Source organism: Neophocaena asiaeorientalis, unplaced genomic scaffold (genome assembly GCF_003031525.2).
Source record: "Neophocaena asiaeorientalis asiaeorientalis breed wild unplaced genomic scaffold, Neophocaena_asiaeorientalis_V1.1 scaffold342, whole genome shotgun sequence".
NCBI lineage: Eukaryota > Metazoa > Chordata > Mammalia > Artiodactyla > Phocoenidae > Neophocaena > Neophocaena asiaeorientalis.
Genome location: NW_020174037.1, coordinates 4,556,809 through 4,574,758, shown reverse-complemented (window position 1 = coordinate 4,574,758; position 17,950 = coordinate 4,556,809). Strand labels below are relative to the sequence as shown.

At 39.4% G+C, this 17,950-nt stretch overlaps 1 protein-coding gene across 2 annotated transcripts in view; it reads left to right on the top strand.

The window, feature by feature from the left end:
* Positions 1–17,950, top strand: part of CTNNAL1 (catenin alpha like 1) — a 59,549-nt gene that overhangs the window by 593 nt on the left and 41,006 nt on the right. For both annotated transcript variants that reach the window (XM_024753663.1, XM_024753664.1), the window contains exon 2: positions 15,004–15,193. In XM_024753663.1, coding sequence (XP_024609431.1) covers positions 15,004–15,193 — 190 coding nt within the window. The remainder of the gene's footprint in view (positions 1–15,003; positions 15,194–17,950) is intronic.

Sequence of the window (17,950 nt, the reverse complement as noted above, 5' to 3'; positions counted from 1 at the left end):
GGGAGTAGGGACCATCCGAAATCCGGCTGCGGGGCCAAGTGGGCTGAGCAGCAGCGGAGGCTGCGGGGCGGGGAGCCCCGTGCGGACCTGAGTGCCGGCCACAGGTGCGCCGCCCTGCCTCCCCACAAGATCCTCCTCGGGGCTGCAGCTCCGGTGGCCCCCGGCTCCCCGAGGCCAGCTCCCCGGGGGCAGAGGGGACCCCCGCGGGGGCTCTGTTGGAGCTTAGGGGCCCTCCTCGCTGCCGCTCTTTAACCCACTGCCCGCACACCTTTGCACCTCCAGTCCAAACCCGGACCGTGGCCAGTCTGGCTGGGGCGTTGCTGCCGGCCTCCAAGTCCAGCGTGCTCTCCTCTCCCCGAGGCCTTTGTCCCTTTCCCCGGAGTGTGAGTCGGCTCGCCAGTCGCCCGTTCACCACGGGCCACCCGGCCCCTTCCCCTTAACCTGTCTGCTCACTTCAGCTGGCTTTTGTCCGGCCTCGGAAGGGTGAAGTGAAGGTCCGTCTGATAGTTAATTCGGGTACACATCTTTTTGCCAAATCCCATTTGGGAATGTATGCTTTATTGAATTTATTGGTCCCAACAGAAGTCTGGAATCAGCTAATTGATGCGCGTAGCTTTAGAGAAGTTTTTGTTACTGTGAGCCGAGTTTACGCAGCCTCCGGGCTGGAATTCCTCACCTAGATCTGTTTTGATGTGCTAAGCACTGTGGGAAGTGAAGAATTCTGTGCCTTCTGGAGCTCGTTGGATGTGTGACTCACAACAAGACTGTTAACATCTTGATGCTTCACGTTAGCATTGCCAAGATTTTACAGGTAGAAGGAATCTTAAAGGTTATCTGATGCTAAATTTAAAAATTCTTACAGCATCCTTGACATCTGGTCACCAGTCCCCTGCTTAAACATGCTCAGTGATGGGGAGCCTGTAGCTATTGCATAGAATTTCCAATGCTATCTGTTCTCCATCCCAGCCCTGCAGATATTTGAAAACAGCAGTCGTACATGTCCCTAGATTCCTGTTATGCTAATTAAATAAACAGCCCCATTTTCTTCACCTGTGCTCATTTTAGCCTGGCTAACAGAACAGTGAATGAATAACCTTGACACTCCCCATCCTCCCTCCCTTCCAGGTCTGAAAGAAGCACTGACAGGTGGGATGAGTTGAGGATTAGTTAGTGATGTTTGAACTGCCCCTCCCACAAAAGAATACCACTACCACCACCAACACAACCACAACACAAAATGAAAAATACTGGAGTAGTTTTAAGAGAGAGAGTTAAGAGAGTGGTATTTTATCCATTTTTCTTTTTTTTTTAACAATCCAGATATAATGCTTACTATGCGCTAGGCCGTGTTCTAAGCACTTTATACATATTAATTCATTTAATTCTCATAACAATCTTGTGAGGTAGAGATATGTTTATTCTCATTACATGAATGAGGAAACTGAGGAATAATGAGGTTAAGTGACTTGTAGTGGGACTTTCACCTGTAAATGTGGAACTGGAGTTTGAATCCAGGCAGCCTGGTCCCAGAGTCTGTGCTGTTAGCTACACCATATTTGTTCTCCCTAGAGATTAGGGGCGGTGATGAGGTCAGCCAGTAGTAGGTACAGAGAAGAGAGTCCCCAGTGGAAAAACAAGCTGGAAGGTTGTTGTAATCTGGAGAAATGGTAACTTTTCACAGTATCACTGCTAAAAATGTATCCTAGAGTTCTGCATTGTGTAATTCTGGGGTGAGAGAGTAGGAGAGTGGAGGAGGAAACGTGAATTGGCTGCCGAGAGTTAACTAGAGGTCAATGCCAAAGGGGGAAAATGCCAGCTTTTTTTTTTTTCTTTTCCTTCTCTGTTAAAGACTCATTCAGGGCCATAGCTGAGGTTCTGCATTCCACACAGTATGTGTCCACAGCTGTATCTTTAGCATTATTATAACTGATATTCCTAATGATTAACTGTACTCAACAACAAAAAAGTTAACTTATGCTTAAAGTCAAGAAATATATAAAGCATGGCCAGAACACTCACAAAGCAGTAAGTGCGAAATACAGTTCAGAATGATTTTTAAGTTTTAGTGAGTGTTAGTGGATTAAAGTGCAGCTCTCTAGAAAACTCATGTCCAGGAGTCTTATTTTCTAAGGATACGGCATTATTATCCAACTCATGTTTTGCCACCATATCCACAAGAATAAGTTTAAGCTTTTCAGGCAAGCATTTGTTGTAAGCTTTCTAGTTGCTACTCTGTGGGACTTATTCTAGTTGGGAGGCGGGGCAGGTACAGAATAGCACATGGCAAGTGTCAGATGAACATCATCCGTAGTAAATGCTCTAAGAGCTCAGAGCAGGTGTGGATGAGTCAGCAACAATGCCATCGAGGAGGCAGGGTCTTGAGGTGAACAAGTAGGGCTAGCCTTGTACAGCTTAGTCAGTTTTAAGCAGAGTTTCTACTCTGATATCATTTAACCTCTTCTGACTCTCCAGGTAAAAAGTTCTGGGTTCAATGGCCTTATTCTGGGAATGTAGCATCAGTATTAGACAAATATATATATACAATTTTCTGCGTTTACATATTAGAAGAGATACATGTTCTTAGCAATAGATGGAGAATAGCTTCAGTTAAATTCAACTTCTAATCATGATAAGGAGCACATAGTAAACTAGTAATAGAAGAAAACTTCCTTAACCTGATAAAGAGTACCTACAGAAAACCTATAGTTAACATCACAGCAACAAGTCAAATTTAAAATAAACATTTCCGGGGCTTCCCTGGTGGCGCAATGGTTGAGAGTCCGCCTGTCGATGCAGGGGACACGGGTTCGTGCCCTGGTCTGGGAAGATCCCACATGCCGTGGAGCAGCTGGGCCCGTGAGCCATGGCCGCTGAGCCTGCGCGTCCGGAGCCTGTGCTCTGCAACGGGAGAGGCCACAGCAATGAGAGGCCCGCGTACCGCAAAAAAAAAAACCCAAAACATTTCCTTTAAACTAGAAGCGAGAGGAGGGATATCTGCTCTCATAGCTTCTATTCAATTGTACTGTAAATCGTAACCAGTGGAACAAGACAAGAAGCGAAAGGTATAAAGGTAGGAAAGGAAAAGTCAAAATATAATTATCTACATAGAAAACTGGAGTCTACAAATAAATTATAAAAGTTAGGAAGTTTAGTATAAGTTCATTGAATGTAGGCTTCTGAAGTCAACTGCTTTTCTTTCTACATTAATAACAAACAGGAAAGTCATCCTAAAACATGATACCAGTTAGAATAAAACTGACAGCAAAATATGTGTATATATGTGTATAACAAAAGAGAGGCCAAACTTCATGAAGAAAATTTAAAAATTTTATGGAAAGCCAAAGTAGAGCTAAATAAATGGGAGAAAAGTACCATGCTCCTGGCTAGATTGACTTGATATTATTTACATATCAATTTCCCCTATTGATATGTAAATTTAATGCAATTCCAATGAAAATTTCAACAGGATTTTTTTTAGTAGAATTTGATAAAAGTAATTCTAAAATTTGTATGAAAGAGCAAATAGCCAAGAATAGCCAGAAGAGAAACAAGGTGGGTGGACTTGCTCTACCAGATTTCAAGTCTTATTATAAAGCTAGAGTGATTAAGACAATGTGGGTCTAAGAACAGAGATGGACAAATAGACTAGTGAAACAGAGTAGAGAATCTAGAAACAGATCCACATGTATACAGAAACTTGATAATTCACAGAATTGGCACTGCTCGTCAGTGGGGAAAGGAAGAACTTTTTAAAAAATGGGAACAATTGGTTATCTGAATAGAAACACATGATATTGAATCCCAATTCCAAATGGATTAAAAATATCAATATGAAAGTAAAAAACTTAAAACACTTTTAGGGAAAAAAATTGGGCAATATCTTCACCACCTCACGGTGGGAAAAGATTTCTTAATACACTGAAAGTATAAACCCTAAGCAAAAATTAATACATTTGCTCCATTAAAATGGAGAATTGGACTTCCCTGTTGGCACAGTGGTTAAGAATCTGCCTGCCAATGCAGGGGACACGGGTTTGAGCCCTGGTCTGGGAAGATCCCACATGCCGCGGACCACCTAAACCCATGCGCCACAACAAGAGAAGCCACCACAATGAGAAGCCCGTGCACCGCAACAAAGACCCAATGCAACCAAAAGTAAAAATATAATACATTTTTAAAAAAAGGAGAATCTTTGTTCATCAAAGTTGAAAGGATAAGCCTTAAAGTGGGAGAATATGATTGCAACACAAATAACCAACAAATGATTGGTAGCACCCAGGATAAAGGGCTCCAATGAATCAAAAATAAGATTACCCATTAAAAATTGGTAAAATGAATACTCATCTTGTAGAAGAGGAAACAGATGTCTAAAAGATATGTGAAAAGATGCTCAACTTTATTAGAAGTCAGTGAAGTACTAAAGCTGCAGTGAGAACAAGTGTTGGTGAGGAATGTGGAGTTGGTGGAAATGTCAATAGTACAACAGTTTTGGAAAACAGTTTGATGTAATAAAGTTCAAGGTGGGTATTACCTAAGGCCCAGGAATTTCACTGTTAAATCCATACCCCTAGAGAAAATTCTGCACGTGTATTAGAGACATAATTGGAATGTTGATAGTCTTTTTACTCCTAATGGCTCCAAACTGGAAACTACCCAAACGTCTTTTAGCAGTAGGATGTTTAAATAAAATGTGCTAAGTTCATACGAGATACTATGCAGCAGTGAAATGAATAAACCATAGCTATAATTATCAATATGGATGAATCTCAAAAGCATAATGTTAAGAAAAAAAATTAAAGGTTCAAAACAGGCAGAACAAAACCATACATCATTTAAGGATATAACGTGCAATAGTTATAATAAGGGAATGATGAGCACAAAATCAGAGCAGTGGTTTCCTCTGGGGCAGGGGATGAGGGGGTGATGTAGAAAGGGAGGGGCCCCCAGGGCGCATGGGTTGTCAGAGGTGCTGCTAATGTTTTCTTAAGCTTGGTGGTAGGTTTGTTATGTCTTCCTTTCATTTCTTTAAATGGTATACATACATGTTCTATACACTCATTTGTTGTATATTTCCTAATTCAGATGATTTTTTAAAAGCCCTGGGCTAAGTCGCAAGCACATTTTCTACAGAGCAGCTCCCCACCTTCTTTAATAATCACTTTATTCTTCCTGTCAAAATTCCCACTCCCAGTCTTACAATGCTTTTATCCAAGGAAGGGAAGAGGGCTATCTGCCACACAGCTCCACCCTGGTGTGGAATGTTATTCTACCACCCACTAGTCGTTTCCTGTCTGTGATAGATTTACTTCACTCACCGTAATACAGACCCTTTAATTAATCTCCAGTGTAGCTCCCCTGTCTTCCCATTTCTCTCTGCGTTGTCCTGGAAGCTTGTTAGGATCTTTGTCTCACTAAGTTGGAGATGAATACATATGGGACTCTGCTGATTTGTGTATGTGAATATATGTGTTTTTAATTGCAAAGGAAAAACACATAAATAGTGTATAAAGAGAGTGAAAGTGCCCTCTTTCCTGCTTTTAAAGACCTCCTCATGATTTGGTGTGTTTTCTTCTATACTGGTTGCTATAGCTGATTAGCTGATTTTTCTATCTAATAATTTTGAGAATTTACTAATGAGTTAAGCCCAGGGGTGAACTTCTCTGTCCTGGGCTGACTCCCTTGTTTTTCAGGTCCCAGGGAATTAAAGCTTTGTTCTTTTATCTGGCCTACCATTTTTTTTTTTTCTCCCTGGGTCTTCACTTGCTTTCTTATCTTCCCACAAAATAAGTAAACTAAGATAATCCATTTCAATCAAGAGATTACTGTCAGTTATTCTAGAAAATAAGAATAACATCACAAACATGAGGAAAGAACAGAGATTCTAGAAATGTGAAAAGGGCAATATCTAATCATTATGTAATGCTTACTAAATACCAGACACTATTCTAAGTACTTTACTTACATATACTAATTTATTCTCCACAATGACCTTATGAGATGGGTACTATTATTACTCCTGTTTTTACAGATGAGAACACTGGGTTACAGAAAGGTTAGATAACTTGCTATATAATCATATGACAGAGCCAGAACTCAAACCCAGGCAGAGTGACGCCAGAATTCATGCTCTTAACTGCTAGGCTATACTTTGTTGGCGATGAGAACTTCTTGACACCCTTTGTTAGAAGGTATCAAGTAGGTCTGGGTTCTTACTCTTTTATTCCACAGGAGAGTTCTTCAATATATCAGATCCTCTTTCTTCCCCATGGGATACCTTCTCTGCCCTCTTTTCCAGTTCATTCAGACATTCTCTACACTGTGGTGTTAGGGCAACTCTAGGTTGTGACTCCCAATTTAATATGCCTCCTATTTTTACAGAATAATAGCTAAAATTTTATTTGGCACATTCAAGGCAATTTTACCAGCTGTCAGTCTCCTGATTTTTTTTTTAAAACGTCTTTATTGGAGTATAATTGCTTTACAATGTTGTGTTAGTTTCTGCTGTATAACAGAGTGAATCAGCTATATGCACACTATTTCTGTTTTTGTGCCAGTACTATACTGTCTTGATTACTGTAGCTTTGTAGTATAGTCTGAATTCCTCCAGCTCCGTTTTTCTTTCTCAAGATTGCTTTGGTGGGGCTTCCCTGGTGGCGCAGTGGTTGAGAGTCCGCCTGCTGATGCAGGGGACACAGGTTCGTGCCCTGGTCCAGGAGGACCCCACCGCGGCTGGGCCCGTGAACCATGGCTGCTGAGCCTGTGCGTCCGGAGCCTGTGCTCCACAACGGGAGAGGCCACAACAGTGAGAGGCCCGCATACCGCAAAAACGATTGCTTTGGCTATTCGGGGTCTTTTGTGTTTCCATACAAATTGTGCAAATTTTTGTTCTAGTTCTGTGAAAAATGCCATTGGTAGTTTGATGGGGATTGCATTGAATCTGTAGATTGCTTTGGGTAATATGGTCATTTTCACTATGTTGATTCTTCAAATCCAAGAACATGGTATATCTCTCCATCTGTTTGTATCATCTTTAACTTCTTTCATCAATGTCTTATAGTTTTCTCCATCTCCCTCTGCTATATTTTGGAAGAGTTTTAGAAGGATAGGTGTTAGCTCTTCTGTAAATGTTTGATAGAATTTGCCTGTGAAGCCATCTGGTCCTGGGCTTTTGTTTGTAGGAAGATTTTTAATCACAGTTTCAATTTCAGTGCTTGTGATTGGTCTGTTTATATTTTCTTATTCTTCCTGGTTCAGTCTCAGAAGGTTGTGTTTTTCTAAGAATTTGTCCATTTTTTCCAGGTTGTCCATTTTATTGGCATATAGTTGCTTGTAGTAGTCTCTCATGATCCTTTGTATTTCTGCAGTGTCAGTTGTTACTTCTCCTTTTTCATTTCTAATTCTATTGATTTGAGTCTTCTCACTTTTTTCTTGATGAGTCTGGCTAAAGGTTTATCAATTTTGTTTATCTTCTCAAAGAACCAGCTTTTACTATTACTGATCTTTGCTATCGTTTCCTTAATTTCTTTTTCATTTATTTCTGATCTGATCTTTATGATTTCTTTCCTTCTGCTAACTTTGGGGGTTTTTTGTTCTTCTTTCTCTAATTGCTTTAGGTGTAAGGTTAGGTTGTTTATTTGAGATGTTTCTTGTTTCTTGAGGTAGGATTGTACTTCCCGCTTAGAACTGCTTTTGCTGCGTCCCATAGGTTTTGGGTTGTCGTTGTCATTTGTTTCTAGGTATTTTTTTGATTTCCTCTTTGATTTCTTCAGTGATCTCTTGGTTATTTAGTAGCCTGTTGTTTAGCCTTCATGTATTTGTATTTTCTACAGATTTTTCCTGTAATTGATACCTAGTCTCATAGCGTTGTGGTCAGAAAAGATACTTGATATGATTTCAGTTTTCTTAAATTTACCAAGGCTTGATTTGTGACCCAAGATATGGTCTATCCTGGAGAATGTTCCATGAGCACTTTGGAAGAAAGTATATTCTGTTTCTTTTGGTAGGAATGTCCTATAAATATCAATTGAGTCCATCTTGTTTAATGTGTCATTTAAGCTTGTGTTTCCTTATTTATTTTCATTTTGGATGATCTGGCCATTGGTGAAAGTGGAGTGTTAAAGTCCCCTACTTTTGTTGTGTTACTGTCAATTTCCCCTTTCACGGCTGTTAGCATTTGCCTTATGTATTGAGGTACTCCTGTGTTGGGTGCATAAATATTTACAATTGTTTTATCTTCTTCTTGGATTGATCCCTTGATCATTATGTAGTGTCCTTCTTTGTCTCTTGTAATAGTCTTTATTTTAAAGTCTATTTTGTCTGATATGAGAATTGCTACTCCAGCTTTCTTTCGATTTCCATTTGCATGGAATATCTTTTTCCATCCCCTCACTTTCAGTCTGTATGTGTCCCTAGGTCTGAAGTGGGTCTCTTGTAAACAGCATATGTACGGGTCTTGTTTTTGTATCCATTCAGCCAGTCTGTGTCTTTTGGTTGGAGCATTTAATCCATTTACATTTAAGGTAATTATTGGTATGTATGTTCCTGTTACCATTTTCTTAATTGTTTCAGGTTTGTTTTTGTAGATCTTTTCCTTCTCTTGTGTTTCCTGGCCAGAGAAGTTCCTTCAGCATTTGTTGTAAAGCTGGTTTGGTGTTGCTGAATTCTCTTAACTTTTGCTTGTCTGTAAAGGTTTTAATTTCTCGATCGAATCTGAATGAGATCCTTGCTGGGTAGAGTAATCTTGGTTTTAGGTTTTTCCCTTTCATTACTTTAAATATGTCCTGTCATCCCTTCTGGTTTACAGAGTTTATGCTGAAAAATCAGCTGATAACCTTATGGGGATTCCCTTGTATGTTATTTGTTGCTTTTCCCTTGCTGCTTTTGATATTTTTTCTTTGTATTTAATTTTTGACAGTTTGATTTATATGTGTCTTGGTGTGTTTCTCTGTGCATTTATCCTGTATTGGACTCTCTGTGCTTCCTGGACTTGATTGACTATTTCCTTTCCCATGTTAGGTTGTGGGATCTTCCCGGACCGGTGCACGAACTCGCGTCCCCTGCATCGGCAGGCGGACTCTCAACCACTGCGCCACCAGGGAAGCCCTCTCTTCTTCTTCTGGGACCCCTATAATTCTAATGTTGGTACATTTAATATTGTCTCAAATGTCTCTGAGACTGTCTTCAATTCTTTTCGTTCTTTTTTCTTTATTCTGCTCCCTGGCAGTTATTTCCACCATTTTATCTTCCAGCTCACTTATCTGTTCTTCTGCCCTAGTTATTCTGCTATTTATTCCTTCTAGAATATTTTTAATTTCAGTAATTGTGTTGTTCATCATTGTTTGCTCTTTAGTTCTTTTATATACTTGTTAAATGTTTCTTGTATTTTCTCCATTCTGTTTCCAAGATTTTGGATCATCTTTACTATCATTACTCTGAATTCTTTTTCAGGTAGGTTCCCTATTTCGTCTTCATTTATTTGGTCTCGTAGGTTTTTACCTTGCTCCTTTGTCTGTAACATATTTTTTTTGTCGTTTCTTTTTTTTTTTTTTTTTTTTTTTTTTTGTTTTTTTTTTTTTTTTTTTTTTTTTTTTGATGGGTGGTGCTGTGTTCCTGTCTTACTGGTTGTTTGGCCTGAGACATGCAGCACTGGAGTTTGCAGGCAGTTAGATTGAGCTGGGTCTTGGTGCTGAGATGAGGACCTTTGGGAGGCTTCACTCCGATTGACATTCCCTAGGCTCTGAGGTTCTCTGTTAGTCCAGCGGTTTGGACTCGGAGCCCCTACCATAGGAGCTTGGGCCCAACCTCCGGCCTGGGAAGTAAGATCCTGCAAGGTTCTCTGCCTATGCCCATGGCCCCTGCAGCTCCTTCAGGCGTATGTGGGGAGCAGGCCCCAGCTCTGGGAGCACTCAGCCGTGGGACTTGCCACACCTCCCCTGATTCTTAACGTAATCCTGGGAGGAAAGAGGCTGTGTAGCGACTGAGAGGCAACTTACTGCCTTTGTGACCTTGGGAAAATTCTTAACCTTTTCAAATTTCAGGTTTTTAATCTGTAAGATGAGGGTAGTAACAGTATCTACCTCACAGAGATGTAAGCATTGATTGAATCAGTACATGTAAAGCACATCAGATAGCGTTTGCTGTTGTGCTTAATGTTAAATGTTAACTAGTTTTATTTTTTGCTTGATAAGGAAATGGAAGTTTGGTCTCACTTTTGTTAAACTGTGTTTAAGTATGTCTATGTAGAAAGCAAGACTGGAAAGAACTATGCCAAGTTGCTCACAAGGTAGTGGGATTATGGGTCACTTTTATTTCTTAGGGCTTTCCTATATTACCCCTTCCCGTTTTTAAAAACAATCAACATGTATAACTTTTTGGATCTCCCTTTTAAAAAGTTTGAAAATAATTTTAGGACATATATAGACCTTTTTTGTGTATAAATTTATTTTATTTATTTATTTTTGGCTGTGTTGGGTCTTCATTGCTGCGTGCGGGCTTTATCTAGTTACGGTGAGCAGGGGCTACTCTTTGTTGTGGCACGCGAGCTTTTCATTGTGGTGGCTTCTCTTGTTGCAGAGCATGGGCTGTAGGTGCACGGGCTTCAGTAGTTGTGGCACGTGGGCTCAGTAGTTGTGGCTTGCGGGCTTTAGAGCATAGACTCAGTTGTTGTGGTCAAGCAGGACCAGGGCTTGAACCTGTGTCCCCTGCATTGGCAGGTGGATTCTTAGCTACTGTGCCACCAGGGAAGTCCCATACATAGACCTTTTAATAAGAAATTTTATAAATTGACTTGGCTCCTCCAAATTCAATTTGAAATGCATACCTGTATTTGGACTGAATATTTTGCAGAGTGCTTTGAGTAAAAGGAAGATAGCCACACCTCATTATGCACTGGGGAGGATGCTTGTAGTGGAAGCAAAATGTGTGTTTCAGAACTGAACAATAGCTGGTATTTTAGCCTAATTGCAGGATCTTTTCTTTACAATTGAAAAGTCTAAACTTTATAAAGGATTTAATAAAAACAACTTAAACTTCTTTTCTCCAGAGTTTCTTCCAACATGGTTGTTTGGAACAGTCAGTGGTGGTCAAGTTCTCTGTTCTCCAGGTGATACTAAGAGTTCCCTAGGATGTATCAGGTGTGGAGAAGGACTAAGCTGGTGCTCATAGTATTCATATTTGTTTCCCTGCTTCCCATAATCCATAGTTATCCTCAAAATTCAACCATAGAAACACTTCTTTGATGAACTACCTAGTAATTTTAGGTAATATTTTATCTTGAAGAAAGTATTTTTCCCTCCAAAAACAAAAACACTCAAAAAACCCAGGAAGATTGGAAAAGCTCCACTAAAGGAAAGAGTATGGGGTGGACTTTGGTGTCAGATAAACCTGGGTTCAAATTCTAAACTAGGCCGCTTCTTAGCTGTGTAAGCCAAGTACTTAATTTCACTCAGCCTCAGTTTTCTTATCTTGAATAGTATGTAAGGATTAAATAAGAGAGCTAATGATAATATGCCTCTGAGTACTTAAACTGGGTACTATGTTAAATATGATACCACATCATTTTCTTTAATCCTCTTGTCAGTTGAGAAGTCAGAGGCAGGGAAGTCAGGTTGGCTAAGTGGTGAAGAGGCTAGGCTCTTAAGTCAGAGTATCTGGATTTAAATCTTAAATCTCCTACTCTTCTTGATGTCTAATTTCCTTACTCTCCATGCTGTCTAGTTTTCTCATTTCTGAAATGGGGATGATATTAGTACCTATTTCACTGGGATTTTGTGGGGCATTATAATGTAGTACTTAAAAGTGTGGTCTCTGCCAACATTATCCTGATACCAAAGCCAGATAAGGACACTATAAGGGAAAAAACCAAACCAAAACAACAACAGCAAAAAACTATAGGCCAATATCCCTGATGAATACAGATGCAAAAATTATTAACAAAACACTAGCAAACTGAATTCAGTAGCACATTAAATGGATCATACACCATGATGAAGTGGGATTTATCCCTGGGTTGCAAGGATGGTTCAATATACGCAAATCAATAAATGTGATACACCACATTAATAAAATGAAGGAAAAATTATATAATCATCACAATACGTGCAGAAAAAGCATCTGACAAAATTTAACATTCTTTCATGATTGAGTATATAAAGAATGTACCTCAACATAATAAAGGCCATATATTATAAGCTCACAGCTAACATCATTCTCAACAGTGAAATGTTGAAAGCTTTTTCTCCAATGTCAGGAAAAAGACAAGGGTGTCCATTCTCACCACTCCTATTCAACATAGTACTGGAAGTGTTAGCCAGAGCAGTCAGGCAACAAAAAGGCATAAAAGGCATCAAAGTCAGAAAGGAAGAAGTAAAATTATCTCCATTTGCAGATAACATGATCTTATATATAAGGGAATGCTAAAGACTCCACCAAAAAACTGTCAGAACTAATAAACAAATTCCTAAAGTTGCAGGCTAAAAAAATCAACATGCAGAAATTGGTGTTGTGTTTCTATACACTAAAAACAAAATATCTGAAAAAGAAATAAAATGGTACCATTTACAGTAGCATCAAAAATGATAAAATACTTAAGAATAAATTTAACCAAGGAGGTGAGAGATCAGTACATTGAACACTCTAAAACTTTGATGAAAGAAATTGAAGAAGACACAAGTAAATGGAAAGATAAGCCATGTTCATAGGTCAGGAGAATTAGTATTAAAATGTCCATACTACCCAAAGCTATCTGTAGCTTCAGTGCAATTCCTATCAAAATTGCAATGGCATTTTTAACAGAAATAGAAAAACAATCCTGAAATTTGTGTGGAAGCACCAAGACCCCAACTAGCCAAGACATCCTGAGAAACAGGAAAAAAGCTGGAGGCGTCACAGTTCCTGATTTCAAACTATACTACAAAGCTATAGTAATTAAACAGTATGGGACCGGCATTAAAATAGACACATGGTCCACTGGAACAAAATCCAGAGCCCATGCATACATAGTAAACTAATATTTGACAAGGGAGCCAAGAATACTCAATGGGTAAAGGATAGCTTCTTCAATAAATGATTTGGGAAAACTGGATAATCCCATGTAAAAGAATGAAATGGGACCCTTATCTTATACCACTCACAAAAATTAACTTGAAATGGATTAAAGACTTAAGTGTAAGACCCAAAGCCATAAAACTCCTAGACAAAAACATAGGGAAAAAATCTCCTTGACATTGGTCTTGGCAATGATTTTGGGATATGACATCAAAAGCACAAGTAACAAAAGCAAAAATGGACAAGTTGGACTACATCAGTCTAAAAAGCTTCTGTACAGCAAACAATCTGATTTAAAAATGAGCAGAGGAACTGAATAGACATTTTTCAAAAGACATACAGATGGCCAACAGGTACATGAAAAAATGCTTAAAATCACCAATCATCAGGGAATTTCAAGTCAAAACTACAATGAGATATTACCTCACATCTGTTAAAATTGACTGTCATCAGAAAGATGAGATAAGTGATGGTGGGGATGTGGAGAAAAGAGAATGCTCGTGCACTGTTGGTGGGAATGTAAGTTGGTGCAGCCACTATGGAAAAGAGTATGAAGATTCCTCAAAAAATTTAAAAAATAGATATGATCCAGCAATCCCACTTCCTTCATAGAAGGAAGATCAACTAATCTCAGGTAGCTACACAGATACTTTCTATCACATTGTCCTATTTTAATATTTTGCATAGCATTTACATTAATTCTTTTTTAACCTATGTGTGTAATTATTGTGTCTCCCCTCACCCCACTAGAATGTAAGGTCCATGAGAATATGGGCCTTTTCTTCCTTGTTCATTGCTGTTTCATCATTGCCTAGAATTTTGTTTGACATATGATAGGTGTGCAACAAATATATTTTGTACAATTGGATTATTGTTATTTTGATAGACTGTAAACAGAATAAGGGCAGGATTGTGTTAGTCTTGTTCAGTGATGCATCCTCAGGACCTGGATTCTAGGAAATTTTCAAAATTTGGAAGATAATATTATAGATGAGGAAATTTAGAGAGATTAAGTACATTTCCCTAGGTCATTTAGTTAGTAATGGCAGAGCCAAGGCTCAAACCCAGGCCTTCCTGACTCTAAATTATTAATACCATAACACATAAAGCGCTTGGCACGTAGTTGCCACTCAAAGGGCAAGTCCCTTCCTCTTCTCTTAATTCACTATTCTGGTCTTTGTTAATATATTTATATAAATCATTTCAAAGTTATACACGATGGACATGTACCATTTGGGATTTATATTTTTCATGTAACATTCTTTAAATATTTTCATATGTCACTATAGTTCAGGTACTAATTTTCTAGGACATTTGGAAGATTTGTGTTTGTTTCAACCAGCTTAACTTGTCACCTTTTATATTTTATTTCAGGGCCTGGAGTCAAGTGTTAAAGCTCTTGGTATTTCGTTTACTTTGAGTCTGCAACAAAACTGAGAGAAGTATAAAACATAGATTATAGTGGTCCTTCTAAAGTGTAAACAAGTATGGTTCATGTACCATTTTGTACAACCTACACACTGCTAGGCAGTGGAGTGGAATGCGTGGTGAAGAAGATGCTGTCTCTGCTCTCGCAGTAGCTCAAGTCACAGTAGAGGAATCTAGACCTGACGTGCTTTGGTTTTATGTGGATTCTTTGAATGTAATGATCCACCTTCTCCTACTTTTCTCCTGTCTTTAAGATTTGTTGAAATGTCTGGAGGGCTTATAGAACTGTGTGCCCTGGATAACTGCCCTCAGGTAAACTTAGAATTGTTATTAATGGAAATGTTGTCCTCAGGAGGGTTGCAAGATGATTTGCTCGTTGTCTTTGGGTTGAAGCATTAAAACTATCAATTAATTTAGTGTATTAGGCTAGTGTGGTATGCTGGGCTTAATTTTCTTGGCCATTGTGATACAGCTTTAAAAAAAAGTATTGAGATAAAATTTAAGCAGGTTGCTTTTATCTTTTATTTTTAGATCACCACACTTATTAATCATAAAGATAATACCAAAAAGTCTGATAAAACTCTGCAAGCAATTCAGCGTGTAGGACAAGCCGTAAACTTGGCAGTTGGAAGATTTGTTAAAGTAGGGGAAGCTATAGCCAATGAAAACTGGGACTTGAAAGAAGAAATAAATATTGCCTGTATTGAAGCTAAACAAGCAGGTATGTTAAAGCCTATTTATACCAATTTTATTGCTTTGGATATCATGACAAATTATTGTCTTATTTTGAGTAAAGATGTGTACTGTGTTTTAGCCCTTCTATTACTGATGCCTGGGTCATTAAAGCCCTAGATTAGCGTCCAGGAATATTGAATTTCTCTTGGATTAAGTCCTAAATCTGAAACATTGAATTCTTTCCCTGGGCAGGGTAGAAGCCCACCATCCTGGCCATCAGCCATTGAATGCAAGAGGTATAGAAGGAACATGAGGCATGGACTCTACTGTCAAGGAGCATATTAGCCTATTTGCCATCATGTAGGAAATGGAAATAAAAATAAGCCTGTTCCTGTCTCTACAGCAGACAAATCTGACTTCAGATTTCCTGATGTCTCACAAGTCTATAACTGGTGGCATAGAAGTTTGAGAGAACCTGGGCAGTTTTGACGGATACAGATAATTCAGCTTTGTTAAAGTGTCATTTATCCACCTATTCTTTAAATAAATATTTACTCAGTGCTGGCCATATGCCAGGCATTCTTCTAGACCAGAGGGATATAGCCACATAGAAATCAGTATAAAGTCTGCCCTCGTGGAGCTTGCATTCTAGTGAGGGAGACCATAAACAAATGAATAAATAGATATATGCATAAGGACAGGTGGCGACAGTTATCATGGAGAAAATGGTAAAGCAGAATAAGGGTTAGGAGACCAAAGGAGGTATATTTTAGGGTAGGGTTTTTCAACTTTGATGCCGTTGACATTTTGGGCTTGATAATTCTTTGTTGGGGGTGCGGGCTGCCCCGAGCATTGTACAGTCCCTAACTTCTACTTATCAGATGCCTGTAAATCCCTTCTTCCCCCATTGTGACAGCCAAAAATGTCTTGACATTGCCAAATGTCCTCTGAGGGATCAAAATGGCCCCCCCAGTTGAGAACTACTGAAATCGGGGGGTGGAGTCAGGAAATCTCTCTAAGGAAGTAACACTGAAGCAGAGACTGCAGTGAAGTGAGGATCCCAACTATATGAATATCTGGGGGAAGGACATTCCAGGCAAGGAGAAGAGCAAGAACAGGTATGGCTTTCTAGGCAAAGATAGGAACTTTGGGCCGTGTTCTAAGTGTCACAGTGGGGCTAGTGGAAGGTTTTGTGCAGGATGGTGACATAATCTCATTTATATTTTAAAAGGATCCCTGGTGGCTGCTGTAGGGAGAATAGATTTTAGGACGTAATGGGGGTGAAATCAGAGACCAGTTAGGAGGCTGTTGTAGTGGTTCAGGTGATAGACGATGGTGACTTAGACCCAGTGATAGCACTTGAGGTGGTGAAAAGGAGTTGCATTTGGTTATATTGAAAAGGTGGAGCTGGTAGGATTTGCTGATATTTTGGATGTGGGATGTGATGGGAAGGAGAGTCATGGATAACTCCAAGGTTTGATGGGTAAATGGTGGTGCTCTTAATTGAGATGGGCAACCCTGAGAGAGGAGCAGGTATATTTGGAGGGTCATCATGGGGGGAAGGGAGTGGATGAGATAAGGCCAAGTAATGTGGAGGGGCCAACCAGGCAATACATGGCCCTAATGTTATATGAATGACTTCAGGTACTATCCTATACTTGATAGATTGAGGAATTTGGGGCCAGCTGAAAGACAATAAATTTGTGTTAGAAATCTTTCTGGTAGTACGGAGGAAATGAACAAATGAGGGTTGATTGAGAGAGAGTTGAGACTAAAGGCAGAGAGATTAATGTGGAAGCTTTTCCAGTAAACCAGGCTAAACCAAGACAGTGTGTTAGGGATATGAAAACCAGAAAGAGTACACTAAATATTCACTAAGATGATTAAATGATAGAACTTGGTTATTGGCTAAAGCAAAGGGAGGATTCTGACTTGACTCTTGGGTTTCTAGCCATCACTAAGATATAGAATAGATTTTATGTAGGGAAGGGGGATGGCCTTATTCTATTCATAATTTATGTTTTGCCTACATATTAAAAGAGATTTAAGGGAATTCCCTGGCGGTCCAGTGGTTAGGACTCGGTGCTTTCACTGCTGTGGCCCGGGTGCAATCCCTGGTCGGGGAACTAAGATCCTGCAAGCCGTAGGGTGTAGCCAAAAAAAAAAAAGAGAGAGAGAGATGTAAAATAGTTAACAATTAAACATACGTTTAATAAACCCATTAAAATAGATGAAAATAAATATACTAGAAACTTTGGCCAACATTGTTACTCTAATTAAACATGAAATTTATCTTTGTACTTCCTGGAAAGCCAGACAAGAAATGTGGGAAAGAAGGGGTTATATAATTCTCATTGTTTGTTGAAAGGAAACAAACCAGCTTGTCAAGAGGAAAGTGACTTTTTTTCCTGGAACTAAATTGTGTGGGCACTTATACAAGAGACATTATTACATAATGCTGTGGACAATTCAACAGAAAACGTAGAGATGTTTTTCATGTTACTGTTTCTTAAGCAGACCCTTAATTAAAGCAAGAGTAAAGGTTTTTAAAAGAAAGGGCAGCCTGAGTCCTCACCTTATTGGCTTCGTAGCATGTCACTGTGCTCAGTGTAAGGTGAGAAGAGGATGTGTACACCTGCCCCAGCTCCAGTAGACTGTGCTGCCCTGCGAGTCCTGTAAGCCTAGGAGCTCCATGCAGGTGTCTTTTGGATGCTGTCTGGTGTCATGGGCTGCTCCTGTTGTCTCTTCTCACGTGAAGTGCCCTTTCCCTTCTTGAGAACTGCCTCTTACGGTCACTCAGATA